Here is an 11,506-nt window from a genome sequence, read left to right as displayed (position 1 = left end):
CTGTGTGTGTGTGCGTGTGTGTGTTGGGGTGGGGTGGAGAGGCTGATTCAATAGCACGCTGACTCTAATGAAAAGCATTGAGGGGAGCATACTGCTGTGTAACTGATTCCTCTCTCTGTAGAGATTAGCTCCACATTGTTGGTTCAGTTGCTCATTTCCATGAGAGCACAGCCTCCCGCCGGCGGCGGCGTGGCTTTGTTATTTTGAGTCGGAAAACACAGGGCCCAATGTCCCTGGCTTCCTTGTCGCCATTGTTTCACAAATGGGCCAAAATGTAGATGTCACGTCACAGATGCCCAATAACCTCATTAGCTGCTCACCGTGAGGCCGAAGAGGAGGGCCTGATGAAGGCAGGAACCTGACGCAGGTATCGCTCACGTCGGGTTGGAAAACACCGAACCCGAGTGTGGGAAACAGACATCGGCACCATCCCTCACTCATGAAGTCCGTCTCCAGAACTGGACGTTGAAAGGTTCTGATCAAAAGTATGAAGCACTTTCCACTAACAAGCTGCTGAGCAGCAGCCAGCACACCGCAGGGAGGCCGCTCTGACCGGGCTCTGACCGGGCTCCTGCAAACTGGGCCGAGGGCTCCTGGGGGCCAGCACCCACCCACCCTGACCAGCTGTCATATCGGCCGCCGCTCTCCGACCGACGCCGCCTGTCACTCACCCAGCAGAGGGCCATCAATCAAGCTGCACCCAGGAGGGAGCTGGGAGGCGGGCGACCGGCCGGCCCAAACAAAGGCATACTTACATTTGCAAGCGGTTCCAGCGCCACGAGTATTTTGAAAGAATGATAGAGTGGAGCTGATAAGAGTAATGACAAAGGATGGGGGGGTGGGGTGGGGGGTCTGGGGAGAGGGGGCGATAGTCAAGAGGTGGGAGAGCTTGATAACATTCCCACTTTGCCTACATCTCTCCATTTGTGTTGGGGCCCCAGGAAAATCTCATTAAGGAGGAAAATTCCAATTCAGGCTGGAGATCGCGTGTTGCCGCCTGGCTGAGGTGAATTCTCTGGTTTGTGGGGATTTTTCCTCCCGATCTTCGGGTTTCACACGAGAGCGGGAGAATTTCTCCTTTACAAATGTACAATGTTGCTGTTTTGCAGAACAAACTTCAAACGGGATCTTTTTTTTCTGTGGTTTCAGAGATCAAATTTCCAAAATCTTCACTATAAGCTTGACTTTTCAGCTAAAATTCTAATTATTTGTGTGCTAAATTCCACAGTTCAATCGAATATGTGGAATAATTTGGTGCATTTAACAGGCTCGGTCTTTATTTTTATGATCTTCAGCCCAGCTGACAGCAGACCTTCCTCCTCCTCCTCCTCCTCCCTCAGGATCTGTTTAAAATAAACGAACGAGCCGTCGGTGTCGAAGGCTGTGGATTCTCTTTAGGTTTTTCTTGTCTTGTTCACACCTGAGCTGCTCTTTGTGTCTTCTGTCCCTTTGTTGGCCCACAGGTAGGCCTGTAATTAAAGTCACACCTAAACCTTTTGTCTCCATCAATCAGCATTTTTAGCCAAACATCACTCTTCATAGTTGTTGCATATCTGTAGATTAAGCCTTAAAGTTTCCAATTTTATGATAAGGTTTTATCATCAACCAACTTTTTAAATGACTCTGAATAGTTTTGACAGACATTCGAGCCCGTTTGTGGCCTTCATTCCATTTTATTGCTCATATTGCTGAAACTCAGATTTGGACCTCCTGATAAAGTGCCTTTTAACTGACTTTTGTGTTACAGCAGAATTCTTTTTCTCTCCCTTCCTTGGCCGACAAGGTGACCCGCAGCTCTGCAGGTAAAGACTCACTGTTTCAGCGGTGATTTATCAGACTTAAGGAGAATCTCATCCTCTTTGCTATCTCCTCCTCTTATCTGTTGGGCCGCTGACAACAATCGTCCTCCATTTGGTCACTTTTCCCTCCTGTAAACGAGCGACATCCTGACGGCAAACAGCAGCGCCTCGACCTGTCGGCGCAGGACTGACACCTGCATTGTGGTCCGAGCCGCCAGAAGAGGACGAGGATAAAGAGCTGGGGGGGGGACAAAAGCTGCTGCCCTGAGCTGTTTGTGCTGCGAGGTGCCATAAGCCTCCTTCCCTCTCCGCTCGCTCCATTGTTGCCCTGTTCAAATTTGCTTTAGGTTCTCTGGACCCCACCCAAATAAATTCCTCCTTCCCCCACCAGGCACCAGTTTATCTGTGCTTGACTGAGTATCTGGGTCCCTGCACACACACGTGCACGCCAACACCAAAATGATCGACAAGCTGCCACAAACTGCAGATGGAATCAGCCCAATATTCATGGTTGTGTATTCAAATCCCCCCCCCCCCCCCCCCCACCAGAGTGTGTTTGTGGTCGTTCAGACAGGAAGTTGGTGCTTTGAACCAGAAACACGGTCACAAATGGGCCGAACCCGTCACTGCTCAGTTCTGACGTTACTGAGAGAAACAAGAAGTTGAGAAGACGAGTTGAACTGTGACGCAGCAACACACACACACACACACACACACACACACACAGGAGATCACCTCTTACCCGTTACTCATTTTAATACTTTCAGTTATCAGTCACAAATAAGTAAAGAGAAACTGAGATTCTCAGAATCTTAATTGTGAATAAAATACCAGAAACCAAAAAAAGTCTGCTACCAGGGGGAAAAAGTCAAAGTAGGAAACTAAAGAGCAGAAGTTAAATCTGTCCCAATTATACAATAAAAATCCAGATTTTTACGGTCTGAGCAGTTAAACTGAAATAATTAACCAACCGTTGCTGCTCAGTCGAGTTGAGGAGCAAAAAGTCAAAAATAAAATGACCCTGATGTCAGAGAGCTGCTTATTATCCCCATGGGTGTTTGTCCTCAATCACTTTGAAAATAAATGAGTATTTAGGAAACTCGTTCTTTCATGGCTCACCCAAATATAACGAAATATTCTCGAATGAAATCAAGCTCCAACAGGACCTGTGGTGTTCCAGCAGCGTTCCTTATGTGTTCCTTAAGTTCTTCTACCTGCTGAAACCAGGTAAGCTTCCCCTTTGAACTCATCTCTGAATCATGCACACCGGCATGAAGAGTGTAATCTTCTTATCACTCCCATCCCCACCACCCTCACATTAGCATCTGTTATCTCACAATTATCATAGACATTAGTCAACACCTGTTCCGCTTAACCCGGTTTAATTAGGCCCATTGAAACGCTGCGCGGCCCCCAGAACGGCCGCATCAGCGGTTCGGTCCAGAAAGTCTCACCCCCGCAGCCCGGTTCTGTTGTCAGCGAGGAACCTTTGAGTTGGTTTGCTGGATCAACTCTGATCCCGATTCTGCTCATTTGCCTCTCAACTCCAGATCTGCGCGTGATCAGGTGCGACCAGCGACGCTCGGAGCGTCTGTTGGCGCCAGACAAGAGGCGCGTTTAATTAATCAGCTCCTCATTCAATCAACACAATCAGCAAACCCGGATTACCCCCATATTTACCCTATTTAGGAGGAATATTTGGGGAGCCCTCGCGCTTTGCTGGGGTGTCCTGGGTGCAGTAACACATTCGGCCTCAGCGCTAAAAGGAACAGCGGAGAGCCTCTTTGATGGGATTTAGGCCCAGTGAAAGCCGGTGGGTCTTTTCAACGCAACTGTCAGTCAACCCAATCCAGGCCCTCCCCCTGCACCCCCCACCCCCCCGGCTCTCACGCTGGCAGCCCGCTGTGGAGTCTATATAAAGAGATGCAGGAGGATGCTGCCGCCAGTCAACTCCGATCAACTGGCACGCAGGAAACATGCCCGCATCGCAAACGGGATTTGGAAACTTCATCCTAGAGAGGACCCTCGGCATGCCGGCTGGATACCAGATTCCGGTGCTGGGATGCCCGCCGGGGGTGCAGCAGCAGCAGCATCTGGCAGCGATGGCTGCTGGGGTCCCCGTCACATACTCAGGACTACAAGGATACAACTTTGTCCCGTATGCGCACCACAGACCTATCACGCACATGGTGAGTCCATCAGTTCCCTTTTCTTTTGCTCATTTGTTGCCACTTTCACAGCCTCAGCTACAAAGTCTTGACTCACTAGTTTGGATATGGAACAGAACTGTGCGCTCCCTGCGTAATTACGCATCCATGACGTCCATTTCTCCTGTTCTCCAGAATGGGTTCGACATGAAGGCGGTCTCTCCCTACCATCACGCACTGCTGGCTCGCGGGGGTGCGTTCTTTGCGCCCTACCGCCACGGAGCTGTGGAAGATGCGGGCCGAGTGGCCAAGGTGGCCACGAGAGAGAGCACCGGCGCGCTGAAGGCCTGGCTGAACGAGCACCTGAAGAACCCGTATCCAACCAAGGGGGAAAAGATCATGCTCGCCATCATCACTAAAATGAGCCTGACGCAGGTCTCCACGTGGTTCGCCAACGCCCGGCGACGCCTGAAGAAGGAGAACCGGGTGAGCTGGGCGTCTAAGGGCAAATCGGACGAGGAGGACGACGACGAGGAGCAGGAGGGAGAGAGCGACGAGGAGGACGGCGCGCTGCGCAATCTGGATAAGCAAAACGAGGACGAGCCTGAGCGCGAAGACAGGTCCGAGCGGGACGAGAGCGCGCTGGAGAGCTCGGCACCTGCGGATGCGCGCCTGGAGAGCAGCGAGCGCGTGGACAGAGCGCTCCAACTCGGCGAGGAGACGCAGAAAAGTGACTCCGACAGGCCAGCTTTGGAAACTAAAGACAATATCGTCAACCACAAACCAAAAATCTGGTCTCTGGCGGAGACCGCCACCTCGGAGACCGTCAGGAAGCCTGTGGACGGTATTCAGCAGCCAGCCGGCAGACTGTGGGCAGAGTGGGCTTCCAGGAACGGACTGTTTGTCCCGTCCTGCTACACACCGCGAGAAATGGTCTAGAGCGGGTGTTTTACGACCACAGACGCTGTCCTCACATTTGCACTTTAACCTTCTAAACCTCAGGGCTTCCTGAAGTTCGCAGCCAGATGAGCTTTCGAGACCAAAGACTTCACACGTTTCTGTAAATAGATGTAAATGTATTTCCCCTCCACCCAGCTGTAAATTATGTTTCCTTTGTCTAATCACCCATAAATATTTTTGCATTAATAAAGTTAAGCTGCTGTAGCAACTTCCTGACACTTTTCCAGTTTCATATTTTCCAGAGCAGAATATCAGCACAGGCTGCTCATTAGGAGACAGCGTTTGGTTATCAAAGCAGCGTCTGAAATCAAAGGGACCGTACCCCCATTAGCCTGGGGATGATCAGAGTCCCTGCAGGAACTGGCCGTGCAGACACAGACAGCAGATGAGCACGAGCTCAGCCCCATACAGGAAAAACCTTCACGCCCGCTTCAATAAAAGTTAACAGCTCGTTCTGATGTGGAGGAGCTCGACTGTGATTCACCTGGGGAGAGACTAAACGCCCGTGTTTGCTTTCATCTATTTTCCTAACCATCCAGAATGGATCGCAGCGGCCGGCTCCTGATTAGTGGACCTGCTGGATGATGGGAGTCTTGGGCCTTAGAGCAGCGGAGCCTCCAGGCCGCTGGAGTGCTTTTCTACTGGGGTCTTTATGAACTGCACCCCACCAGTAGAAAACCCTGCTTATCAAGCCCCTCCACAGCCAGAAGTAGCTATCAACCAGTTACAGGCTGATAAACCAAAACTAGGAGACCACACACACCACAGATGCTGTAAACATCACTACCAAAGTTTCAATATTCAGATTTGATACACAAAAAGTATCACTTGTTCACCATAAATCTAGGAAGGAAAGCACCACTAACAGCCATGGGGACAAAGCTTTGGCGTGCTCGTTATTTCTCCCCTTAAAACCTGCATTCTTGCACCGATGTACATGAATCTATGGGGCGGCAGCGCCCCCTGGTGGATACCTGCACCAACTGCAACAACATTTAATTACAGGTGAATCAGGTGTGTTTGCGCTGGGATTCTTCAACACTTTAAAACTCTTAAAGTATGTTTTGTTTTAAATAACAGAAGAACATGGTCACATCACACAACAATAGTTTTTTTTAGGATTCAGAGCTACTTACATCTTTTTTGCAGACATCTTTGCGCTGACACGTCCATTAATCCATTTGATTAGATTATCATTAAAACCGAAGTGTGCCGACACTCCGAGTCTTAAAAACCTCTTTGACCTCACTCAATGGTAGTAATTAATGTGTGCAAATTAACCTCGGTAACTTTTGAGGAAATGATGCGCTCCAGTTAAACAACCGCGGTACAAAATCAAACCGACGTTCTTCCGGTTCCACTGGCGCGGGGCATCACGGGAAATATCAAGTCATTTAACTTTACTCCAAAATTAAATTCAATCAGATTTTTATAACACTAATCATCCTAATCTTTAACTTTTATTCAGGCATCAGTAAAAGGTCTGAATCAAAAACTGCCCTGTTGTAAAGTTGGACAGAAACCTTCAGTTTTAGTGTTTGTTTAGATGCTAAATTAATCGCGTTGTTTTAAATTTCATCTTTACATGCAGTAGTTTTGAGAGTTGTTTTAATCAGAATCATTGTGTGATGGGAGTTGGCTGCAAAAACAAAACTGAAAGCATCGGAAATTGTTGGGAGTCGTGTGGGATTGTGTGTCCTGAAAAATGGGAAAGAGGGTGTTCACAAAGTATTGTATCGGTGGACGCAGTGCTCAGGGCTTCTGTAAGTAATTCCAGAAGTCTGTTATAAATAAAAATCACACACATTTCATTCAGAATTGATTGTTTGTCTATTTCTTCATGAGAAAACGGATGGCGCAAAAACATGTGAGTACCACCAACAATAACTTGCGTACCAACACACAAGTGTTTTACACAATCTAGCAACACATTTACACCATTAAAAAGCCACCAGAGGACCAACACAGAAGTAGATTCTATTATTACACTTAATGTACAAATGAAAGAGTTATGTACACCTGAAACATGCAGCAGAAATACAAAGCAGGATAAACCAAAAGGGTGAAAGGCCTCTCGCACGTTTACAGTTCGTTGTCCGACTTCCCCTTGTCCTGCATCACAAACTTGCCGTTTTCAGTAAAATGTACTTCGGTTGTTATGGAGATGTCTTGTTGCAGTTCGTAGTCCACCTCTTCAGGCGTCCTTGGTTCTTCCTGTGAGGCCTGGCGTTCGGGTAACATGGGCTCGTCATAGGTGTCTTGCGGGTTAGTTACCAGCGGGTTGGCTTCTTTGGGCGGCTCCTGCTTTTCTCCAACACAGAGTTCGATGCAGTTCTATGAGAGTAAATGGACAACGGGTGTGTTCGTCTTTCAAACTGTGATCATACTCGAGTAATATTAACAAATATTAACCTTCATGTTTGTAGAAACATGGAGGAGCAACATGCTAACAACCACCTCATTGCTAGCAGAACAATCATACTGAAAAGTACACTAAGTTTCCCAAACGTTATAACAAAGATGTGTGTATAGTGTAACCAGTTTATGCTAATAGATGAATTCAAACACACAATAAGAAAGTTTAGGAAAAGAATCTTTTAAGAGGAACCCCAACTTAGTGTTAAAATAAATACTCTTGACTTTTGTTTTAATGTGTTTTCATAAAAAAAGGATTTCACTCATGTTGCAATGCATTCTGGGTAACGCGGAACGGAAAACAACAGTGAAATTCATCAAATGCAGCTGAAAAAGAGGACGATCCGATGGACGAGGAGCAAAAGCAGGACAAACAGGTTAGCAGCGGCTTTTGTTGGCATCCCAGAATGCATTGCACAGGCAGAAAAACAGCGACCCCTGTAGGTCAAAGGCTGTGGTAAAGATGTAGGATCTTTGACGTTGAGGTTCCTCTGAGGTTACTGAGGTTCTTTAAGCTCGACTGTCTCATAAAACAGATAAGGAAACAGCGTCAAAGACAGAAATAGCGTTTACCTTCAGCTTCCTGTCTGGCCCACGACTTTTAACTATCAGAAAAAGACAGATGGCGTGAGGGGAACTGGGCAGGAACTGGAATTCTTTGAATTGTTTCAGTTATATTCAAAAATTTGAAAACGTACCAACAAGCAGGTAAATTACGGCTGAACACACAAGAAGGAAAAATACTGTGACCACACAGATCACGGCCGTGTACTGCCGAAGGTTTCCAACTGGAACATAAAAACACAAACACAACATAAAAACCTAAAAATCCATTCAACTCACAGTCGCAGCTCGTCACCGTCTGTCGGCGGCGTTAGCCGGCGTGTTGTTTAAGACAACAGGAAACTGGTTTCACACCTTCAGCAGGAGGAAGACACTTAAGATATGGAGCAAACGTGATTCACAGATCACCGCCTGATGCTGAAGCCATTCATTCGCTGGGAATCTGCCCACAACGGTGGCGGAAGCGGCCTGCAGGTGAAATGTGCGAATCCCACACGCTGAACCGCAGACCAGAGCGCCGCCTTCGAGGTTTCTCTCTGAGTCAGCTAACCGCGCCGAGGCAGGAAAGCTCAAACTAACTTGTTTCTCACATATTTAAAACTCACCGCAGACGTTATCGGACTCTCCTGTTCCAGCCTGGAGAAGCTGCCCAGGTGGACACCTGCAAAGGATCAGAACCGATCAGTGGACCTGGTGCTCGCAGCACGGACCAGATTCCTGCTCACTTCCCGAGGTTTCGGTCTGCCTTTTATCGCCATAACAACCCCGCCGCTCCAGCTCGGCATCCCGGCTCTCACGGCGCCACCGTAGCCGTAGCAACACACACCAACAAGCTGTACTCACTCTGTCCATTCCTGACAGACTTCGGTCTTCGAGGTATTGGCTGAAAAAGTGCCCTCGGGGCATTTCTGGCACACGGTGTCCTGGAGGTGATGGCCTGCAGCGACAACAGCCAAACTCATTGGGGCGCTCTGGGAGACGCGGACCGGCGAGGGCGCCGTCACTCACCCGCGGATTGGACTCCGTATCCCGGTGTGCAGGCCGTGTGCGGCACACAGGTGATGCAGTCGCTGGAGGAGCAGTGGAAGCCGTCTTTGCACGTGCAGTTGGTTCGTATCGTGACGTCGTGGACGGGCTGCTGAAAGTTTATGTCTGTGGGAGCGTCGAAGACAGGCCGAAGGTCAGAACGCAGCAGCGAAGGCAACGAGGGGCCGTGGCGCCGCTCTTACTTGTATCGCAGTACGGCTGACGGCGACACTCGGACTCTTTGGTGAATTTGTCCTGATATTCGCCGTCCTCACATTTCTGGCACTGAGGCTCCAGACAGCTGCCCAGCGACGTCATGCTGGTCCCTGCAAAAGATTCACAGTGAGGCGCACGATAGGGGGCCGGCTCACGGTGCCGAGGACGCCGGGTCTGGGTTTGAGTCCAGTCAGAGCCTTTGGATGTGGCTGCTCTGTGCTCTGACGGCGTCCCGAGTTTCTGTTTCTGTCAGTCAGAAATCTGCACCGTGGGGGAGTGGAGGTCAACGTGTACGTACCAGGGACGCACATCTTGCAGCACTCGCCATCCTGCAGGTACTGTGTGATGGGGTCACACCGAGGCTGAGCGGCCGCCGGCGCCTGCACACATTTGCATTTTAACGTTTACATTGGAACAACGTTTGCAGAAAAAGACTCCACGCCAATCAATCAATCAATCAATCAATCAATCAATCAATCAATCAATCAATCAATCAATCAATCAATCAATCAATCAATCAATCAATCAATCAATCTTTATTTATAAAGCGTCTTATACAATGAAAATTGTTTCAAGGTGCTTTCCAGAATCCCAGGGCCTGACCCCAGACAAGCAACAGTGGCAAAGAAAAACTCCCCTTTAACAGGAAGAAACCTTGAGCAGGACCAGGCTCATGTAGGGGGACCCTCCTCCTGATGGGGGGGTGGAGGGTAGAGAGGAGAGGAGAGGAGAGGAGAGGAGAGGAGAGGAGAGGAGAGGAGAGGAGAGGAGAGGAGAGGGGAGGGTCGAGGAGAGGGTCGAGGAGAGGAGAGGAGAGGAGAGGAGAGGAGAGGAGAGGAGAGGAGAGGGTCGAGGAGAGGAGAGGAGAGGAGAGGAGAGGAGAGGAGAGGAGAGGAGAGGAGAGGGTCGAGGAGAGGAGAGGAGAGGAGAGGAGAGGAGAGGAGAGGGTCGAGGAGAGGAGAGGAGAGGAGAGGAGAGGAGAGGAGAGGAGAGGAGAGGAGAGGAGAGAGAGGAGAGGAGAGGAGAGGAGAGGGTCGAGGAGAGGAGAGGAGAGGAGAGGAGAGGAGAGGAGAGGAGAGGAGAGGAGAGGAGAGGAGAGGAGAGGAGAGGGAGAGGAGAAGGACAACCCAGCCAGCAGCTGTAACCAACGGCAACCCTCCCACCCACTTTACCCCACTAGTTTTCTTCCCAGGCGGAGGCGGCCTCCTTTCCTGGATTCCTGTTAAATCCAGACTAAATTCTTCCTGCTCATGTTGAATTTAATCAGAAACCTTTGAAACAATAATGGCTATTAAAACTCAAGAAGAAGCTCTAAATGTTATTAATCTTTAAGGTCTGTCACGCAAAACTCCAGGAATGTTAATTTCACAACTTTCATTTCCTATCAATTAATTATAAATTCACGCCAACCTTTTAAAATAACTTTAAACCAAACCACAGTTTAGTTTTTCTTCACCTGAATCAGCACTGGCTGGAGTGTGGGACTTTTGGCGCTAGTAAAAACGATTTTCTCTAGCGTGAAAAGGGTTGGTTCACTTCCTCAGACCCAACTGTAAAAGGGTCCAACGGGAAGTCCCGAACTTTCGAATAAAGTTACACCAAAAGCTACATCTCAGGCTCTCTTTACAGCGACTTTAACGCTATAAAGATTTAGTCTGCCGATAAGAATTAAGGTAAAATCCCAGAATTCCAGCCTGGCTTGCCTTTAAACTGGATACGAAAACGAAAGTGAAAGTATTTTGGGATATATTTTGCTACGTCACGTTGATATTCACACTAAAATTCACTAAATCCACTCAGAAGTTCGAACAAAGTGAAAAGCTTTCACAGAGGAGACCATAATGTGGTTCTAAAAACGCGCAATTTTCAGCTCCGTCCTGTTAAAAAAAAGCGATTTTCTCTTTGAAGATGAAACATTTCGAACGGTGAACTCACCAGACAAGTGGAAAATATCACGAAGAGCTGCAGCAGATGTGTGTCGGACATTTCGGTTGAACTTGTGTCGCTTGTGTTGCAGAGCTGCTTCTGCTTTAAAGGAGGAGGAGGAGGAGGAGGAGGAGGAGGAAGAGGAGGGTGCGCTCTGGATATTCCCCCTCTCACGTACACTCGACCATTTCCTGTAAAGAGCTGTTAACGACCCCCCACCCCACCCCACCCCCCCGAATATCCGCGCAGACTGCTGCATTTCGGAAGGGAGCAGTTGTGCTGTGATGCCGAATGAATTCAGTTTGTTCTTCTTTACATTCAAGAGACAGAAAACCTCTCGACTCCCCAGATGTTCTCTGCCAGAACCATTGGAGGGAATCCCCTGGACTCCTCGGGGTGGGGGGGGATTACCCACCCTGTAACTGCCTCGTCTGCACCCTAACCCTGTCCTCC

The 11,506-nt window shown here is 48.9% G+C and overlaps 2 protein-coding genes across 2 annotated transcripts; one reads left to right on the top strand and one right to left on the bottom strand.

Moving 5' to 3' along the window:
* The first annotated feature begins 3,675 nt into the window (after positions 1–3,675).
* Positions 3,676–5,122, top strand: irx7 (iroquois homeobox 7). The gene is made up of 2 exons (XM_011602810.2): positions 3,676–3,988; positions 4,142–5,122. The coding sequence occupies exons 1-2, from the start codon at positions 3,776–3,778 to the stop codon at positions 4,883–4,885; spliced, it is 957 nt and encodes a 318-aa protein (XP_011601112.1). The 5' UTR covers positions 3,676–3,775; the 3' UTR covers positions 4,886–5,122.
* A 1,866-nt stretch (positions 5,123–6,988) lies between these two features.
* On the bottom strand, positions 6,989–11,113 carry cd40 (CD40 molecule, TNF receptor superfamily member 5). Its single transcript, NM_001145654.1, has 9 exons — positions 11,063–11,113; positions 9,426–9,507; positions 9,115–9,237; positions 8,894–9,037; positions 8,729–8,822; positions 8,491–8,546; positions 8,020–8,109; positions 7,895–7,926; positions 6,989–7,240 (listed from the first exon to the last, which is right to left on the bottom strand). Exons 1-9 carry the CDS (start codon positions 11,111–11,113, stop codon positions 6,989–6,991), a joined length of 924 nt encoding a protein of 307 aa, NP_001139126.1.
* Between the last annotated feature and the right edge of the window lie 393 nt (positions 11,114–11,506).

Source organism: Takifugu rubripes, chromosome 3 (assembly GCF_901000725.2).
Source record: "Takifugu rubripes chromosome 3, fTakRub1.2, whole genome shotgun sequence".
In the NCBI taxonomy this organism is placed as follows: Eukaryota; Metazoa; Chordata; class Actinopteri; order Tetraodontiformes; family Tetraodontidae; genus Takifugu; species Takifugu rubripes.
The sequence above is the reverse complement of the archived record's forward strand: the minus strand, read 5'-3'. Positions and strand labels throughout refer to the sequence as shown.

Coding starts and splice junctions, on each gene's coding strand:
- irx7 (XM_011602810.2), top strand. CDS start 3,776: ATGCCCGCATCGCAAACGGGATTTGGAAACTTCATCCTAGAGAGGACC. Junction 3,989..4,141: donor ACAGACCTATCACGCACATG/GTGAGTCCATCA, acceptor CCTGTTCTCCAG/AATGGGTTCGACATGAAGGC.
- cd40 (NM_001145654.1), bottom strand. CDS start 11,113: ATGTCCGACACACATCTGCTGCAGCTCTTCGTGATATTTTCCACTTGT. Junction 9,238..9,425: donor CTGCAAGATGTGCGTCCCTG/GTACGTACACGT, acceptor AATCTTTTGCAG/GGACCAGCATGACGTCGCTG. Junction 7,241..7,894: donor GGCCAGACAGGAAGCTGAAG/GTAAACGCTATT, acceptor TTACTCTCATAG/AACTGCATCGAACTCTGTGT.